General features: G+C 47.1%; 1 protein-coding gene across 1 annotated transcript; it reads left to right on the top strand.

Annotated features, from left to right (window-relative positions):
* The first annotated feature begins 454 nt into the window (after positions 1-454).
* On the top strand, positions 455-19,609 carry lrrc71 (leucine rich repeat containing 71). Its single transcript, XM_061256012.1, has 17 exons — positions 455-872; positions 1,003-1,041; positions 1,708-1,842; positions 2,154-2,276; positions 2,948-3,023; positions 3,797-3,871; positions 4,267-4,335; positions 5,605-5,764; positions 6,727-6,810; positions 7,930-8,004; positions 8,856-8,954; positions 10,517-10,604; positions 11,570-11,649; positions 15,342-15,362; positions 16,465-16,576; positions 17,990-18,078; positions 18,608-19,609. The coding sequence occupies exons 1-17, from the start codon at positions 797-799 to the stop codon at positions 18,815-18,817; spliced, it is 1,611 nt and encodes a 536-aa protein (XP_061111996.1). The 5' UTR covers positions 455-796; the 3' UTR covers positions 18,818-19,609.
* Positions 19,610-20,661: the final 1,052 nt, after the last annotated feature.

Here is a 20,661-nt window from a genome sequence, read left to right as displayed (position 1 = left end):
GGGAAAATAGTCCCTAACTCAGCACAGCCATGGATGTCTGGCCGCGAACTGCAGTTAAGATAGAATACGTATGAATAATTAACAGATTCTACTCAAATAAAGCTCAATAGCTGTTTTATATAGCCTAACTTTTGCAAAGTCAACTACTCAGAAATGTATTTAAGCAATACCAATTGTACAAATTCAATCATAAACGTAATGATACAAATATTTTAGAATTATATTCATGTTATTGTTTACAAGAATGTTTCACTTGCATCGATTATTATTTCTATTGATAGTTCTTCATTTCATTGGCTGAGAGTAGGGCGTGTACAAAACGCTTATTGGAGCACACGGATGACTGGCAGGAAGTATTGTCATGGAAACGCAGAGGACGCAAAGGTTTGGCCGTGTTCAAGGTAGCGATGTGTTTACACACAAACCCAACGCTAACACTCTACTCTAGCCAAAATTACGCAGGATGCAAGAGTAGAAAATTGTAATTAAACGGATTTACGGCGAACTCTGCATATGTATGGCATGTAGCATCTTTAGATGAACTAGATGACTAACTGCAGTTTTACCCTCCAACATTTAAACTATAGATTTTGCCAAGTAACGCTAGAAAACGATTGGTAACTCGATTATCGGTAGCTAATTAGCGAACCAACTAGCTAGCACTACGAAACTTTGAAGCAAATAAACTGCAGATCCATGCTTTATTTTTGATGTAACGTTATCCTCATATATTGGCCAATATATGCACCAAAGATAACGTTAGCGAACATCAACACAGGATAAACCAAGGGACGAGATGAAGAAAAGAGGGGTGAAGACTCCCAAAGAGAGACAGAATTCTGCGATTGAGGACGACCCCTCCAGAGTCGCAGGTAACTTACGGGCAATTCAGCGATCCATGCTTAGTTACAGTTTAAACAAACGGTTGCACGCAAGCAATACTATTTTTTATGTGCTTGTAGAAGAGTTGCGCTCATCTGTGAACTATTATTTTCTTGATAGGACCGAGTGTTCAAGACAAGTCTACTGTTCAAAACATAGGTAAGACAGGTGCAATCTTTTTACTTGTTTCCACAAGTTTCTGGAACCGTCTCCTGCTTTTCCCCTCAGTATTACATTGTGTTATGTGCTGCATTAACTCATGTGATATTTCACCAGGCCAATATTGTACAAAACATATTGTACATTACATTTTTCAATTTAAATTCTATATTTTATATCGTCCCTTGATGAAAAGTACAACAATGATGCTCCATCTGGGATATCAACCTGGTTACAAGCCTAGTTCCATAAACATCAACCTCCTCTGAACTGAAACAGAAAAAAATAGTATATTTATATATATATATAAAACGGAACTAGATGTTAAGGCTATTAAATTACAATGTGTAAGATTTCTCCAAGGTGTGGAAGAGAGAGTCGGGGCTAAGCATCTTAGCCTGAGGGTTAAGGGACGACAGGGTCTGTTTGAGAATGTATGAGTTCTGCGAGTTTTCCGCTGAACACATTATTTGGGTGCCGCAGAAATGTTATGCTAATATGAGCTTTGTATCAATTATTTTATACTTTCCCCACAAGCATGAATATGAATTATGAAGGAAGAACAACTCAACTTTCGATTGCATGAGAATAACCGTTCCAGGCACAAGTGTTGGCCAGGCTCCGAACAAGCAGGGTCTGAGTCTTGAGATGTCTGTCTCCCTATAGATGACTATCAGTGCTGTGGCAGCCTAGATGTAGATTTCCCAGAAGTCTGTGCTCTGCTGGGAATGACGGAAGTCCCTGCAGTAACCCAGCGGAAAAAGACCACCGCCTCTCAGAACACAGAGCAAAGCACCATGGGTAAAAATGCTGCAAATATTTTTTATATTTTATTCTACTTCCCTGGTCCTCAATATCTTTTCTTTTCTCTGTTGCTCCTGTTTCCTGTCCTCATCCTTCAAGCTGAAAGTCCCTTGGCTGAAAAAAAAAAGACTGAAATTGAATATTTTTATTTTATGCTGACTGTTCCAGTGGACAGGGGGGAAGGGGGAAGGGGGAAGGGGGGGGGGTGCACAGTGTTGCTGCTGCACTTTTATCACAGAGCTCCTTTACAGGGAATTCTAATGGGAACCAACCGTGCTCAAAACCTTATATACCCTTTCTCACTCCAGAGAGCAGCCAATCGAACGTGCCCAACGGAGAAGAGACCACGCCCTGGTGCCCTAAGCCCCGCCTGCAGGTGGAGCTGGAGAACGAGGAGGACCCCCGCAGTGCCAGAGAGGTCAGGGTGCTCGGTGAGTCTGCACCCACAGCCCAACACCAAGCGCAGCCTCACGTTCAGGCCCCAACGAGACGGAGCAGAACGTTTATTTAAACGGAAACGGTGGTGTGTTGAACATGTGGCAAACCGTTGGCGGACTGACTGACTGAGGTACGGTTTGCTACTATGGCGTCTGAGAAGGCCATTCCATACGTTTTCTGGGCATTGAAGCATAGCTGTACGTCATTATTGGTTCAGGCTACACCCACCAAGCATACCTCAAAGCCTGTTGCAAAACGTTGCGCACCATTGGGAGGAAACAAATCGTCCAATCTGCAGTCAGCAGAACAAGGTCTGTTCTCCCTTCTCTTTTTGAGCTGTTTTTTAGTCTTTATTCAGTGTTCTCACTGAATTAAGAACGTTATGAATTAATGGATTCATAATTTGACAAAATGAGATTCCCTGAGACGGCATCATCACACCAGACAGTAATCTGTTGGAAATCGGCAAGGATAAAAATATAAGAAAGCCTCACAGGCTTATATCCATTTAGGACCTCTAAATGCTATCAAGTATCATTATATTTTTTAATATGCAATATGAGAGTAGTTTAAATACTTCTGAATATCTTTGAATGCGCAGTTTCCTAAATGCCTCATTAAAAGCAGTTTCCCCCCTGAGCTCATTGCTTTACAATGTGAGCAGGGTGGAAGGTAGACGAGAGAGTCACCCGGGCCCTCAACAAGACCCTGCCGTGCCTGACCAACCTGCAGCAACTACAGTGAGTGTGTGGAGGGAGGGAGGGAGAGAGGGTGGGAGGGATGGAGGGAGAGGAAGATGGATGGAGGGAGGGAGAGAGAGAGGGAGGGAGAGAGAGAGATAGAGAGAGGGAGAGAGGGATGGAGGGAGGGAGGGAGAAGTGTAGGAGTAAATGAAGCAGAAAGGTGATGTACGATAGAGGAAGGAAGATGTGGGGACCAAAGAGCACAACAGGGAAGCGGATTATATCTCTGTATGGGGTATTTCATCTGGCAATGGCGCTCACTGATATATATGTGTGTGTGTGTGTGTGTGTGTGTGTACGTGTACGTGTGTGCGTGTCTGTTTGTGCGTGTCTGTGTTTGTGTGTGTGTGTGTGTGTGTGTATTTGTGTGTATGTGTGTGTGTGTGTGTGTGTACGTGGGCGTTTGTGTGCGTGTGTGTGTGTGTGTGTGTCTGTTTGTGTGTTTGTGTGTGTATGTGTGTGTGTGTGTGTGTGTGTGTACGTGGGTGTGTTTGTGTGTGCGTGTGTGTGTGAGTGTGTGTGTGTACACGTGTGTGTATGTGTGTGTGTGTGTGTGTGTTTGTTTGTGTGTATGTATGTGTGTGTGTGTACGTGGGTGTGTTTGTGTGTGTGTGTGTGTGTGTGTGTACACGTGTGTGTGTGTGTGTGTGTGTGTGTTTGTGTGTATGTATGTGTGTGTGTGTGTGTGTGTGTGTGTGTGTACACGTGTGTGTGTGTGTGTCTGTGTGTGTGTGTATGTGTGTGTATGTGTGTGTGTGTGTGTGTTCCAGTATGTGGCAGGTGGGGCTGACTGGTCGGACCCTCTCCTCCCTGACAAACACAGTGTCTCTGTGCAGCAGTCTCAGGTGACTCACATGGCTCTGTGAGCTCTCACTGGAGCAGGGCCTCTATACACCCTTTCATTACAGCACTGCCACTGTGTTACACTGCACAACAACACGCCACAAGAGCCTCTGTTCACCTCTCTCCATCTCTCTCTCCCCCTCTCTCTCATCTCTCTCTCCCTCCCCCTCTCTCATCTCTCTCTCCCTCCCCCTCTCTCCATCTCTCTCTCTCTCCCTCCCCCTCTCTCTCATCTCTCTCTCCCTCCCCCTCTCTCTCATCTCTATCTCCTTCCCCCTCTCTCCATCTCTTTCTCTCTCTCCCTCCCCCTCTCTCTCCATCTCTTCCTCTCCCTCCCCCTCTCTCTCCATCTGTTTTTCTCTCTCCCTTTCCCTCCCTTTCTCTCTCCCTCTGTCAGGACAGTGGCTTTGGAAGGAACTCCTGTCCCAGAACAGTGTTTCCACCTGCTGATGACAGAAGACAGCAAGTGGGTCACACACGCACTCACACACACACACACACACACACACACACACACACACCTGGCCTGCATTAACATAGCACTGAGAGTGATGGTGGCATGCATATTTACAGACCGTAACCTATATACATCCTACTATATCCAGATATACTCATGGCCCTTGTGTAGGTATATCTATTATCTGCATTCAGAACAAAATCATTCAATCTGACGCATGGGCAGCCTGGGTCGTTTATTTTACAAACACACTGCCACTGCTCTGTTCACACACACACACACACACACACACATGCACACGCACACACACACTCACAGCCTATAGTCAAAAACACTGATTTTAATAGAGATGCAAGATGAGTTTCTAGAAAATTTCAAAGAAGACACACAGTTTGTTTGGTTTTTCCACTGTAACTGAAATGACTTCATGTGTGAGAGCAGGTAGAGAAGACTGAGTGAGAAAGGAAGCTGTTGGAAATGTATGATCCCGCTTTATAAACGATGCGCCCTGAAATCAGAGAGACGGTTGGTTATCAGATAAAAATAAGCTCCTTTTCCGTGTCCTGACTGTACTCTGGCCGGCTGACGCTGGATTAAGGATTTAGATTAGTGGTGCTCAGCAGGAGGGCCAGGGCCCAAAAGCGGGCCCCAGGAAACTGCCAGGGGGGCCTTCGGATGATCAGAAATGATTGAAAACTTCAGTCACAGAACATCAATACATAAGTAATTATTCAGCTAAATAAAAAACACCAGCAAACAATTAACAGTATATAACATATAATAACCTTTTTACTTCAACTGTCAATGTTGCACTCATTTGTTTGCTGCTTGCTGTGAAATGTTATGACACTTTTGTAAATGTGTTCTTTTATAAATGTACTCTTAGGAATAAAGTGACAGTGGAGGTACATTTTTGTTCTTCAAGGATCACATTTCCCAAATCTACCCAGTTCTCTTTGGGTAGAAATGAGTACATTTTCAAAGCAAAAAAAGTACAAATGAATTATATATTGGTGGCAAGGCGTACACTTTTATGTACTTATAGGGTACCAGTACCACCCCAGCGATAAGCATTTGCACCTTTTCCGGTACTTTCCGCACCTTTACTTCTAAGTGTGTGGTATCAGCTTGACTTACTGCATTAGAGTACAGATGATGTTGTGATGACAACAGTCAGACATGTTAGCATATCTCCTGCGTGGGCTAGCGTGTCCATGGACTCAAGGGGTCATTGGGGGCTTACATGACATGGTAGGATGGGTGGTGTGTACCCCCCAGGCTCGTTCACCTCTCGCTGCGGAATAACCGGATTGGAGAGGAGGGGGCCCAGCTGATTGGCGCAGCCCTGTCCACTGCCCGCGGGGCCAATAAGAGCCTGCTGTCCCTCAACATGGCCTTCAACTCTATCGGAGACGCCGGCGCCCAGCACATCGCCAAGGTATGAGCAGGGAGGCCTGCTTCTTCATCTACCTGAGACCTGTTTCACAAAGCAGGATTACTGAACCCTGTTTCACAAAGCAGGATTACTGAGCCCTGTTTCACAAAGCAGCATTACTGAGCCCTGTTTCACAAGGCAGGATTACTGAGCCCTGTTTCACAAAGCAGGATTACTGAGCCCTGTTTCACAAACCAGCATTACTGAGCCCTGTTTAACAAAACAGGATTACTGAGTCCTGTTTCACAAAGCAGGATTAATTATCCCTGTTTCACAAAGCAGGATTAATTAGCCCTGTTTCACAAAGCAGGATAACTGTAAAACCTGGAACAGCTCTTTTCTGGGTTTTACTCAGTGCAGTTATCCAGCTAGCATTTTTTTATTGTATGATTCATAACTCCAAGATACCTGCAAGGCAATCTACACCTCTGCCAAATTTTCTGTAGGTCATAGATACTGTCTCTGGTGGTATTTTCTCATAAAATATACTTCAGGGCTCCACCTACTGTTTGAGCTTTTAATAAGCTGTCATTAATACCCACATGCGTATCTGTGGGTGTCTCCCGCTCGACGGGTTCTCTAGAAAGCGTAGCGGACACAGACGCGCACACGCGCACACACACACACACAAACGCCTGCGCAGACACACACACACACACACACACACACACACTGCACATGCACACACACATACGCACACATGCACACACACACGGAGCATTCCCATGGCCTGGAGTCAGATTTATAACCGCGCGCGGAAACATGCTGACACCGCAAAGACTTCCAAGGTTGAAACAATGTTTGCACAGAAACACTGTTCGCTCGGGAGCATTAAAAGCGCGTTGGCATACAACCGAATTTTTCTTAATGATGCCAAGATGCGATGTGATAAAGAAATGTGACCGTTTCCCTCTCCTTCTCTCCCTCTCTCTCCCTCTCTCTTCCCCTCTCCCCACATCTCCCAGGGCTTGCGTCTCAACCGCACTTTGCTGTGTCTCTCTCTGGGGTTCAATCACATCGGGGACGATGGTGCCAGTTATCTCGCGGAGGTACGCGATTAAAGCTCTCATCACGCGCCCCCCAGTGACATACGCCCTGTCATACACCCCTACAGCATAATCATGGGCAATACCTAGGCCGGCTTACCTATTCCGCCAGCTCCATTTATACTTCTGTTCTTATCTATCTTCATTATTTCACCTATTGTTTTGCTTAGTTTTCCCTTCACGTAGCTACACATGGACGCGAGCGGGCTAACGTTGACGATTTCATTGCTAGCTTAAGGCTGGTTTATACTCGGGCGAGCGTCGCTACAGTGACATCGCTGGTCGCAGTGAAATTCGGTTTATACCTCATAAATGAAATATATTTTAAATTAAAGAAGGGCCACGGTCGATGTCGGGCGACGTTAGAACGTTCAGGAACATTCTGCGATCTCAGTCGAGCAACGGAGTATAAACCAACCTTAAGAGCCGCCTCAGGTATCTGCTGTATTGGTAAATGGTGCATTTGACAAATAAGCTTTGGTTTAATCACTGGGCAAACTCCAGCTAATAGACTAGATATGTCTTCTGATGTTAGTAGTAGGCAGAATATAGCTTACCTTCTGGCAAATATGTCTCTGGCTGTCTACACAGTGATGACATTAAGCTGCGAGGGTCACTAAGTTTTATTCGCAACAGAACAGATACTTTTCCAAGTTTGTCTTCGGCTTGGGGAATGGAATAAAAATGTTTTTCAAGTTCCCCAACAGCAGCTTTTAACCACCCACAGAAGCTTTGTAACGTGTACCTAAAGTTTTTTCCGCTATCAGCTACAATGTTAAGAGACAGTGTTAGAGAAAGGGGCTATATGTCAGAGATTGTTGGGACTGTAGTGTCAATCATAAATTTGCTAATGGTCAATCTTACAGCTGCTCCATGAATTTGGAGCCAGTTCTTGATACCCAGCCCTGTGACCCACACCCAGTTGCTCACACATACACACATTCACACACACACTCTCTCACACACACACACACACACACACACACACTCTCTCTCACACACACACACACACACACACACACACACACCCAGTTGCTCACACACACACACACACACACACACACTCTCTCTCACACACACACACCCAGTTACTCACACACACGCTGTACCTCCCTGTTGCAGGTTCTGGGGCCCTTCTCCCTGAGTCATGAGGAGATTGTGGAGAGGAGGAAGTTGCTGAGCAGGAAGGACCCTCAGGTGAGACACACACTCACTCACACACACACACACTCACACACACACACATAGCCTCACTCTGGTGAGACACACACACACTCACATGCACACACACTCACACACACACACATAGCCTCACTCTGGTGAGACACACACACACACACACACACACATAGCCTCACTCTGGTGAGACACACACACACTCACATGCACATGCTCTCTCTCACACACACACACACACACACACACACACACACACACACACTCTCTCACACACACACACATTCACCCGCCCAATCGGCTCGCAGTGGGAGTTCCTGGTTCAGATATAAGGTCTGCTTGGCTGGGTGATGATTAGATGTGAGTGGCGTGAGGTCACACACAGCACTCTCCCCTGCAGGTAGGGGCAGGTCAGCTCAGACAGACACACGGTCAGCTCAGACAGACACACGGTCAGCTCAGACAGACACACGGTCAGCTCAGACAGACACACGGTCACCTCAGACAGACACACGGTCACCTCAGAAAGACACACGGTCACCTCAGACAGGCACCCGGTCACCTCAGACAGACACACGGTCACCTCAGACAGACACACGGTCACCTCAGACAGACGTGCGGTCACCTCAGACAGAAACACGGTCACTTCAGACAGACACACGGTAACCTCATACAGACACACAGTCACCTCAGACAGACGCGCGGTCAGCTCAGACAGGCACACGGTCAGCTCAGACAGGCACACGGTCAGCTCAGACAGACACACGGTCACCTCAGACAGAAACACAGTCACCTCAGACAGACACGGTCAGCTCAGACAGACACACGGTCGTTGTGTGTCTCTCACCCTCTCCCCCCTCCTCCCTCCTCAGGCGCTCAGCTCAGACTCCAGCCACGCCCCCTCCGTCCCCAGCAGCTCCTCCCTGGAGCGCACCGCCACCAAGGGCGGCAAGCCCGCCTCCAAAAAGAAGGTGAGGAGTCCCTCTCTCCCTCTCTCCCTTCATCCCTCTCTCCTTGTCTCCTCCTTTCTCTCAAAGTCAAACAGCATCTTATTGTATGTTGCCAAAGCACAGAAAAGAACAAAAGAACATACACCATTAAACGCATGAACACAGATGTAGACATACACAGTACTAAACTGAGAGATAAACTGTAGGTCGGGGATACTCAATCTTTCACAGAAAGGGCCGGTGTGGGTGCTGGCTTTTGTTGCAACCAAGCAGTTACACACCTGACTCAACCACTAGTCTTTGCTACCTTCATTAGTAGAATACTTCTTTAGTGGAGTCAGGTGTGCAGCTGCTGGGTTGGAATACAAGCCTGCAACCACACCGGCCCTTTCTGTGAAAGATTGAGTATCCCTGCTGGAGGGTATGGTTCTGCAATTTATTGTGCGTCGCTCTGGATAAGAGTGTCTGCAATTGCATGTAATATAATGTCTGCTTATGGCAAGATGCGACATCATTTGTTTGATGCATTTTATTTTGCATGCTCCTAATAAATTGGGGAGCTTTTGGTGGGCACTTAATTCTTGCTCTCTCTGTCTTTTTCTCTCTACTCTCTCTCTCTCCCTCTCTCTTCCTCTCTCCCTCCATTGCTTCCTCTTCTTCCCTCACTCCCACCTTCTCTCTCTCCCCCTTTCCACCCTTTCTCTCCCTCTCTTCCTCTCTCCCTCCCTCACTCCTACCCTCTCTCTCCCTCTCTCTCTCTCTCTCCCTCTCTCCCTCCCTCGCTCCCCCCACTCTCTCTCTCTCTCCCCCTCTCTCCCTCTCTCTCTCTCTCTCTCTCCCTCCCTCTCTCTCTCTCTCTCTCTCCCTCTCTCTCTCTCTCTCCCCCTCTCTCTCTTTCTCTCTCTCTCTCTCTCTCTCTCTCTCTGGGTAAGAGACGTGTCTTATTGTGGGGATTCAGTCAGGTTGTATGGGCGGGAGCAGTGGGGATTCAGTCAGGTTGTATGGGCGGGAGCAGTGGGGACTCAGTCAGGTTGTATGGGCGGGAGCAGTGGGGATTCAGTCAGGTTGTATGGGCGGGAGCAGTGGGGATTCAGTCAGGTTGTATGGGCGGGAGCAGTGGGGATTCAGTCAGGTTGTATGGGCGGGTGCAGTGGGGATTCAGTCAGGTTGTATGGGCGGGTGCAGTGGGGATTCAGTCAGGTTGTATGGGCGGGAGCAGTGGGGATTCAGTCAGGTTGTATGGGCGGGAGCAGTGGGGATTCAGTCAGGTTGTATGGGCGGGAGCAGTGGGGATTCAGTCAGGTTGTATGGACGGGTGCAGTGGGGATTCAGTCAGGTTGTATGGGCGGGTGCAGTGGGGATTCAGTCAGGTTGTATGGGCGGGAGCAGTGGGGATTCAGTCAGGTTGTATGGGCGGGAGCAGTGGGGATTCAGTCAGGTTGTATGGGCGGGAGCAGTGGGGATTCAGTCAGGTTGTATGGGCGGGAGCAGTGTGTTGTACTCTGGCTCAGGACGTGGCTGATGTGTCGTGCTGACGTCGTGTCAGCGCCGCGCGCTACGCTAACTCCATCTCTGTGCCGCAGCCTCCGCCCAAGAAGGAGGAGAAGCAGGCGGCCAATCAGGCGGCAGGGGCTGCTGCGAAGAAGGAGGACCAGAAAAATGCAAAAAAAGGTGTTTATGTTTGCGATGAAAACATTCCTCTCCCCAATTTATGATCTCTAGCATTCCTCTGGAGCCACTGTTTCCCCACTCACGCCTCCAATGCCACCACCTGCCAGCCAGTGCCCATTTTATACCACTCTCACTCTCTCTCCTCCCCATCTCTCTATATCATTCCTTTCTCTCTCTCTTTCCTTCCCTCTATATCATTTCCTCTCACTCTCTCTCCTCCCTGTCTCTCTCTGTATATCATTCATTTCTCTCTCTCTTTCCTTCCCTCTATATCATTTCCTCTCACTCTCTCTCCTCCCCGTCCCTCTCTGTATATCATTCCTTTCTCTCTCTCTCCTTCCCTCCCTCTATATCATTTCCTCTCACTCTCTCTCCTCCCCGTCTCTCTCTGTATATCATTCCTTTCTCTCTCTCCTTCCTTCCCTCTATATAATTTCCTCTCACTCTCTCCCCATCTCTCTCTCTGTATATCATTCCTTTCTCTCTCTCCTTCCCTCTAGATCATTTCCTGTCGCTCTCTCTCCCCATCTGTCTCTCTCTGTATATCATTCCCTTTCTCTCTCTCTCCCCCGTCTCTCTCCCTATATATCATTTCCCTGTGCTCTCTCTCCCTCTATCTCTCTCTCCTGTCTATATCATTCCCCCTCTCTCGCCCTCTGTCTCTATATCCCCCCCCACCCCCCCCGAAATGTTGGAGATGGGTGGAATTGGAGTTTACTGTGGTTGTATTGTTTTTTTATTTATTGGTATTATCATTGTTGGTCTGTATTTTATGGTTTTATACTACTGGTTGGTTTTATTGTGGTTTTATTTTGTTTTTATTTTAATTATTATTGTTTTGTCTTTTTTTAGAGCTTCTTTTAGGAACATTGTTATGAGTGGAAGCAATTTTTTTTCTTTTCTATAAATACCTTATTTTGTAACCTTTAAATAAATGGGACTTAAACAACAAATCTCTCTCTCAGGTGCCGATGCTAAGGTTCCTCGGGGCAGAGGGTTGAAGTCAGGAGGCAGAGAGCGGAGTTTGTCTGCGTTAGATACTGAGGTATTACTGTAGTTAACGTACAACAAACAAACACCACACATTCTTCTGTTCCTCCTGTCCTCTCCACTTCCTGACTACAGGAGGTCCCGCTCGGTAACAGGCATGTCCATCAACGGAACACCCACGGCAACAGTGCTATCCCTGGCCACGCCCCCTCAGGAATATTCACCAGATATGTCACATTAGAACTTTTTTCCCACCTACCTTTTCCACCCTTCACCAGCAGAACTTTCTAAGTTAAGAATACGGAGTTGAGAATCTGGAAGGTCCGTGCAAATGTGACATCCAGGCATTCAATCAGCTGATAATTATGTCGTCCGGCACCAATTGCAGAAGTTTAACAAAGACGTTTTCCAGGGGGACAGAAACTTTAAGACACTCAGAGAGTGTCTTAAATATCGCAGTGAAGCAGAACGACTGAAAAAATATAGACCCTAACACAGAGAAGGGAAACAGGCCAACATTTTTAGGATGGCAGGGCGACTCGGGCCCTGCTGTGTCCGGGAGATGTGTGCGAGGGGGTTGGCCACGCAGATGGCGGGAGTAACGCGCTTTGAGCTAGCGGGTGAAACGCATTCATTAGACGGAACAGTCTGGAACGACTACGGGAAGCCTGCCAGTTCATCAGCGGCAACACATTCCGAGCATCGCAGAGATAATTAAGCAGCAATCTGACTCACAGCACAAACATTACCGGGGTGTGATGTAATGATAACGATGAGTCATAACGCTATTTTAACGTACCTGCTGCACGGCTTAGCTATTATGCCAACTCCAATGGATGAGAGCAATGGGAAATTTCATTTTTTATTTGAAAGAACTGCAGATAATGTCAAAACAAAGACGGAAATGCTGAATTCTGTGTTCCAGTCTGGAGCAGCCTTAAAAGAGATCTCAGAGAGATGGAAAATCCAGGTTCGGAAAGTAAAAGTCCACCTCAGTGGACTTTTCTCATTAACACAATTCTTCAGCCAGGAGGTAGCATTAATTCCTGGAATCAGTTGACTGAGTTCATGGGTAAATGGTAAATGGTTAGCATTTATATTACATTACATTACATTACATTATTGGCATTTGGCAGACGCTCTTATCCAGAGCGACGTACAACAAAGTGCATACCCATAACCAGGGATAAGTTCGCTGAAAGACCCTAGAGGGAGGTACAATTTCAACTGCTACCTGTACAACAAAGATAAGGACAAGGGCCAATTTTTTTTTTTTTTTTTTTTTTTTTGAACAAACAAACAAACAGAGCAAAAGTCACCAAAGTTAACTATCCAAACACTGCTTACCTAGCCAACTAAAATACCGATACACAAGTCACAGAGACAACAATTAAGGTTCACAGGGAGGTAGGGAGGGATGGGGAGAGGTGCTGTTTGAAGAGGTGTGTCTTCAGCTTGCGCTTGAAGGTGGGGAGAGATTCTATAGTTCTGACCTCAACGGGGAGTTCGTTCCACCACCGTGGAGCCAGAACAGACAGTAGTCGTGAGCGTGCCTATATAGTGCCTTCATCCAAAGCGCTGTATAATTGATGCTTCTCATTCACCCATTAATACACGCACTCACACACCAACGGTGATTGGCTGCCATGCAAGGCACCAACCAGCTTGTCGGGAGCATTTAGGGGTTAGGTGTCTTGCTCAGGGACACTTCGACACCGACAACCCTCCGACTGCTCTTACTGCGTGAGCCAATGTCGCCCGGGTGGAAGAAACAAATGGCGGGACTTTTACTTTCTGACCCCTGGACTTTGACCCCTGGACTTTCCACCTCTGGCCTCAGATGATCTCGTGAACTCCGGGGAGTTCAGTTTGCTTGAGTGACAAGCTCGTTTGAGAAGTAAACAGAAACCAAACTCGAGCCAAGGGGAAGGAATCGTTCTGCGGAAGGCCTTCTCTCCCTCGACATTAGAGCACAGTGTTGTCTGTAAAATGTTCAAAGGGAACTGTTTCACTCGTTTGTGTACGCTGGAACAGTGCTGGGCCTGTACTATAGCCCACAACAGAGGGTGTCTGTACGCCCTGCTGAGCGCTACCAGGAGCCATCAGGCTACACACAGACATAGCGCCAGGAGGCCGACGATTCTCGCTTCCGAAAATACGACGGAGATAATTTCACCTGCGCTGTGAAGAGTGGCGGATATCCTCTCAGAGAAAGTGTCGCCGTCAGCGGTAAACACGGCGAACATCTGCGGAGCCGTGGAGGCAGCCCACCAGGGCGATGAGGACGCCCTCTTCCCGCCTTTTTCGCTCGTTCTCTGTCACGTTTGTTTTCGTTCTTTCCACAAACTGCCGTGACTGAGCATAATGCCGGCGAGCCGGCGGCGGCGTAGCGAGCCGGCGGCGACCCGTTTTCCCGCGGTAGTCACGCTGCGCAGATTGAGAGCCGAGAGCTGTTTTTGTAACGGCGAACAGCCTCGTGCGGCACCAGACAGAGGAACCGGGCAAGCTAACAGGGCCGAGAGGCGGAGGACCAGCGGGAGGCCGATGGATCGGCTTGCTAAAACACAAACCCCGCGGGCCAGATGCACCCCCCCACCACCACCCCGCTCAAACCCGCCGCAATTACACGCTGCAAATCCGGACCTCCGGGAACGAACGTGTTGCCTCAAAACAGAGCGCACGCCCAGCGTGAAACAGCCTTTGCCGCGGGGCGTTGGGTTCTGGAGTGGATGCGTGGGGGGGGGGGAACGATGATCGCGCCCCGCGGTTTGGAACAGAACCGCTACTGCGCTAACGCTCACTGTTACGCACAGCTGGGTGTGATTAAAGGCCAGCTCCTCGGGTTGGTCTCACAACTGCAGGCACCAGCAGCGTAACGTGCGCAGACCTGCAGATGCCCATGCCAGCAGCCATACCACCATGCACCCTGCTCCGGCTGAATGGCTGAAGCTAAGCAGGTGTGGGCTTGGTTAGTGTTTGGATGGGTAAACTAAGTTCCCGTTGGATGTTCTGGGCCAGTGGGGGGCGGTCTTCCTTCTAGTCATACCATGAATGGAGGTCATTGGCAGCATCCATTTCGGAGAATATGCGTTCTGTTTTGTGGATGTTGGAGTGATGGGTGGACCTATAAGTGAGACCGGGAATTCCAAATCTGGAAAATATAGGAAAATGGGGGCTATAAGACTAAATAAATAAAGAAGCCTGGTGAAGGTAGTTAGCATCAGCTAGCCTATTCCAAGTCAGCCTGGGGTGTGGTGACTCAGGCAGTTAGCAACAGCTAGGCTAATTACCAGTCAGCCTGGGTTGTGGTGAAGGCAGGTAGCAACAGCTAGGCTAATTACCAGTCAGCTTGGGCTGTGCATGTCTGTAGGTGAGGACAGCGCTGTCCTTGGTGCTGAAATCCTCCCAGGCGGCTACAAGGAGCTACTAACAACAGCCAATGAGAGGGAAGAGGAGGAGGAGTGAAGCATTCTCAATGTCACAATCCAGAGAATATCTTGAACATTTTTGTTTAATACAGTCAGTTATCCAGATGAATCTGAGTGACAAATCATTGTACCGTGTTGCATAAAAATGCAAGCTGCAGCCAAAGTATGTATGATAATCACATGAACCTTTGTTAAAAATCCCCTGCATTTGCACTTTTTCTGCAGTTTTCCTGTATGTACATTTTGTGTTTGTGTAAAAGCCTGTGATTCTACTGCACATGTAACTCACTGGTGGTTGTTTCCTCTCCTCTGGGAGCAGACCAGCGGCTCACAGAGTAAGGTAGGGCTGCAGCTGCCTCTTCTGTTCTTGTATCTCCCCCTGGACTTGTGAAACAAACACTTCCTGTTTCTCAACACTCAATCCCAGTCAAGCACCAAAACAAGCTTCATACCAGCGGCCCTCTCTCCTGGTCCTGGAGAGCCGCAGGGTGTGCTAAGGTCCTCACTCCTGGTCCTGGAGAGCTGCAGGGTGGGCTAAGGTCCTCACTCCTGGTCCTGGAGAGCTGCAGGGTGTGCTGCTTTTTGTTTTCACCTTAATATCATAAACCGATTCAGACCCAAGAAGCCAGGTGAGGTGAGATAACTGTAATTTACTGCCTTGTCTGGTAAAGTGCCGGGTAACAGTGAAGGCCAGCACACCATGCAGCTCTCCAGAAGCGGGAGTGAGCACCAGTGCTCTGTATTAAATGCCTTGCACAGTATTCACTTCAGAACTGGGTTAAATATGTAATTGTTTTGGATTCAAATACTGTTTGGTGCTCAGTTCATCTGGCCTGGTGCAATTGAGCCAACCGAGAGGACCAGTAGGTGGAGTTTTCACTTTTTGAGAGTATTTCATTGGTTCCAGTTCCAGGTTCCAGACAAGCTCAGTAAAGCATTGGAAAGCCTTTGAATCCAAAACAACGACGTGTTTGACCCAGGTCTGCTTCAGTTATGTACCCCTGTGAGTGGAATTAGTCACTGCGTCCCCACTGCAGCTTCATAGACATGTTAATTTCACAGGGCTAACGCTAACAAGCACGCTACGTTCAGTCACCGTTGTGTTTATGTGTGAATTAGCCACTGTGTCCACACTGCAATCATAGACATGCTAATTTCACAAGGCTAATGCTAGCAAGCACGCTACGTTCAGTCACCATCGCGTTTATGTGTCAATTAGCCACTGCGCCCACACTGCAGCTTCATAGACATGCTAATTTCACAGGGCTAACGCTAATAAGCACGCTACGTTCAGTCACCATCGCGTTTATGTGTGAATTAGCCACTGCGCCCACACTGCAGCTTCATAGGCATGCTAATTTCACATGGCTAACGCTGCCAATCACGCTACGTTCAGTCACCATCGTGTTTATGTGTGACTTCCGGGCACTTCTCCCTGTCAGATCGCTGAAGCCACAGAGATGGTGAGCCCCCTACTGGACACAGACGCACAGCACGGCCAGGGGCGCATCCTGCTGCCAGGCAACAACGTCCTCACCTCCCTCAATCTATCAGGTCCTTACCACTGCAGTTACTTTCATTCAGAACATCCGTGATTGGATCTAACCCCTGTCAATCTATCAGGTCCTTACCACTGCAGTTACTGTCATTCAGAGCATCCGTGATTGGATCTAACCCCTGTCAACCTATCAGGTCCTTACCACTGCAGTTACTGTCATTCAGAACATCCGTGATTGGATCTAACCCCTGTCAGTCTATCAGGTCCTTACCACTGCAGTTACTGTCATTCAGAACATCCGTGATTGGATCTAACCGCTGTCAATCTATCAGGTCCTTACCACTGCAGTTACTGTCATTGAAAGCATCTATGTTCGTGTCTGTCCTCCTTCAGTCTATCTGGTCATTACCACTGCTATGGCACAAAAAATATTTAATTATTATTTATTTAATAATGTTTCATGCAAGACTTTTTTAGCTTGCCAAAAGTAACTGAGCAAAAGGCAGGTTCAGTCAAACATAGGGCTTTCACCTGACGCACCAGGTAAGACAATATGGTGCATGATAGGACCAATCACATGCAATAATTGTTTTTCATGCTCGTGTGGTCCTTCCCTGAGTTCCCTAGTTACATTTGATACTTTCAGTTGATTGTGTTTCTTTTTGTAAGTTTCTCATGACCATTGCAATTACTGTCATTCGAAGCATCTGTGTTTGTGTCAGTGACGCTCCAGTTCTGGGCAAAACACTGTATGAGCAAGATAGAAACCCTCAACAAATGCAAAAATGTGCAACGTGTTCCAGAACATTAAACTCATTCCAGGTATCAAATTTAAAAGTTACAAAGGAAGCACTTAATCTCTTCAGGCTATTAATGGGAAATGAAGGGGGACTTGATTGAGGTTTTCAAAATTAAAAATGGATTAATAAAGTAGATTACATGTATTTCATGTTGAGCCCTGTCAGCTGAACAAAGCGGTGGAGGTGGAACTGGTTTGAAGAGCTGTCAGGACATTTTGTTACTGCTATATGAATTATTATTTGAGTATTATTTGGGTAGCTTTCCAGTGTTCCTGGGTGGCAGCACTTAGTACTGAAGTGACAGAGACCCTCTTTTGGTCCTGGCTTGTCAGAGTGCTAGATGCTTTCTAGACGGTAGGAATTATGATGAGACTGTACTCTTCTTACCAGTAGAACCCTTTAGGGTGTGAGATCACAATCGTGATTAGAATGATCTAAAGTGAACACTCTACTGCTGATGTAACAATCACTACTTGTAATTGAAAGCAATGGAGTTCTGGAATACTGACCAAAATTTTTGAAAAAACATTCCAAAAAACATGCTCTTCAAAAGGTTCTTTATGCTTTTCCGCAAACAAGCACAGTAAATATATGGCAAAGCACTGGTGAAACTGGTAGATTTAGGATGGTGCATTTTTAATGGCCGCCCCTTCTCTTTTCTCTCCGTAGGGAACAGGCTGACGGAGCGCTCTCTGAGTTTGTTCCTGAAGGCGGTGAAAGAGCAGGATGATGGTGGTCTCCTCCGCCTCTCCCTCTCCGTGAGTCCCCTTTTCTCTCTTCCTCTGATGCTAAAGGCCCCAGCCACATGTCTGTCCGGGCGACTGCTGTGGATCTGTGCATCTGCCTGTGGAGTGCCTGAGGCTCATTTCTGCTTTGGCAAAATGATGCTAATTCAACACTTTGTCACCAAAGCATAAATTAGGGTTGAGAACACTGAAAGTGCCATAGACGTTCTGAGTGTTGAGAACACTGAATCTGAATAATGTACACTCTTGAGCACAGAATCTTATATTAATGTAGAGAGAACAGCTATATGTTCTCTGAATGGGCAGATTGTGTTTCCTGCTGAGAGCTCCAGGGAGAAAGGTTGTGAGTCAGGTTTGTGATGAAATGACTCCATTTCCCAGAGTCCCCCTCCCTCTGTGTCCTATTCTTCATTGGTATGTACCAGTGCCATTCCACAGCCTGGCCACATCTGTTTCTGCTACAGTCACTTTTATCTCTTCTGCCCGTGTTACTGTCCTGAGAGACGCAGCCTGGCCACTGATTATTTTTGTGTCTTCTCAGAGAAACCGCTTCCCACTCCTGAACTGCGAAACATACCAGAAGATCCAGGAAGTGATGAAGTGCAAAGATCCTCTGAGCAAGAACATTCCAGCAGCGGTGCGGGAGGAGCAGGGTCGCTCAGCCGAGAGTCAGAATCTGACCGACTCCGGGGAGCTGGGTCAAAACAGCACGCACAAAGAAGGGCACAGACAAACCGCAAACAAGTCCTAGTTCACCACTCCCCACCCCACCCCACCCCGACACTCGTGTGCTCCTGAAAAACATCGTTCATTATTTATATTTCAACACCATGTGTGCCATTCTTCAAAGCGCTCGTTACCGGACCAGCGGTAGGATGGAGTGAACCAATGTATTGTCAGCGTCTGTAGTCGTGTATTTTTTAACAAATGATTCACTGACATCTGGCGGTCACTGTGTGTTACTGCATGAAAACGTAAAACTCCGTAGAAACGGTAAACATGAAGGGAAAACACAAAATGTAAGCATGTAAACATGAACAATAGACATCCCTCCCTCTGCACAATTGTGCTTTTAGATTTAGTCGTACAGGCCCACTGGTATTTCAAGAAGTTCTTTGGGGAGCCAACATTAATATTATCTCTACACATCCATAAAATCATTTGGTACATTATCACTTAGGAACCTGACACAATGCAGACAGCCATGTCCCATAGCTAGCACCAGAGGAACACTGGCCAATAAGAATGTGAATATTATGTGACTCCTTTAATATTTTCTTACAAAGCCACACTGGGACATCCACACTGCAGAGCTCTTTTTCCTGTAATTAAACTGCCATTGTGGAACTGTCCTTCCCTCTATGATGAATGAATACATTAAAAGCCTTAATTAAAAACTGTAATGGAACTTCAGAGACAAAACTGTAAATCTTCACCAGGTATATATACCAGATTTCTTTTTTTATGTAAAAAAATCGAATATATTAAATTAAACGGTATATTATGAGTACACTATTAATAAATAAAAGATTATTAAAAAGAAGCTTGTCATTCTCGCTGGTCTTTAAAAGTCCTCAGAGTGAAGGACTCCCCATCAACTCCATATCCCCTCTTCCCATTGGTCCCTTGTGTAGTCTGTGGCGGTGACCCGGTCATGCAGGTTCTTCCTATACAACATACGGAGAATCCGCCCCTTTCTCACCCCCTACTCGACCCAGCTTCTGGTCTGGTTCTGTGGTTCTGTCCCGCCTGGACTACTGCAATTCCCTCTTGGCTGGCCTCCCAGCGTCCGCCATCAGACCCCTCCAACTTAACCAGAATGCAGCAGCTCGTCTGGTCTTCAACCTTCCCAAATACTCACACGTCAGCCCCCTGCTTACTTCCCCTCCACTGGCTGCCTGTCATGGCTCGCATCAAATTCAAAACATTGGTGCTAGCCTTCCAAGCAGTTAAGGGGTCTTCCCCAGCTTACCTACAAAAAATCATCAGACGCTACACCCCTGCCCGACCTCTTCGTTCAGCCTCCACAGGCCGCTTGGCACCTCCCCCTCTCCGAACCTCCACCTCACGCTCACGACTACTGTCTGTTTTGGCTCCACGGTGGTGGAATGAACTCCCTGTTGAGGTCAGAACTGTAGAATCTCTCCCCACCTTCAAGCGCAAACTGAAGCAGCACCTCTCCCCATCCCTCCCTACCTCCCTGTGAACCTTAATTGTTGTGTTTGTGATTTACGTTGTGTTTCGGTATTTTTAGTTGGCTAGGTAAGCAGTATTTGGATGGTTAAGTTTGGTCATTTTTGCTTTATTTTTTGTTTATTTGTTGTTTAAAAAAAAAAAAATAGGCCCTGGTCCTTATCTTTGTTTTACGGGTAGCAATTGAAATTGTACTTCCCTCTAGGGTCTTTCAGCGCACTTATCCCTGTTTATGGGTATGCACTTTGTTGTACGTCACTCTGGATAAGAGCGTCAGTCAAATGCCAATAATGTAATGTAATGTAGTCTCTGATTGGCTCAGAGCAATCATGTGACCCCTTTCACCTGAATAAAACCGATTAAATCCCACTGCAGGACAAATAGTTTGAGTGACTACACTGT

Source organism: Conger conger, chromosome 9, assembly GCF_963514075.1.
Source record: "Conger conger chromosome 9, fConCon1.1, whole genome shotgun sequence".
In the NCBI taxonomy this organism is placed as follows: Eukaryota; Metazoa; Chordata; class Actinopteri; order Anguilliformes; family Congridae; genus Conger; species Conger conger.
Note: the sequence above shows the minus strand (reverse complement) of the source record. Positions and strands in the feature narration are given on the sequence as shown.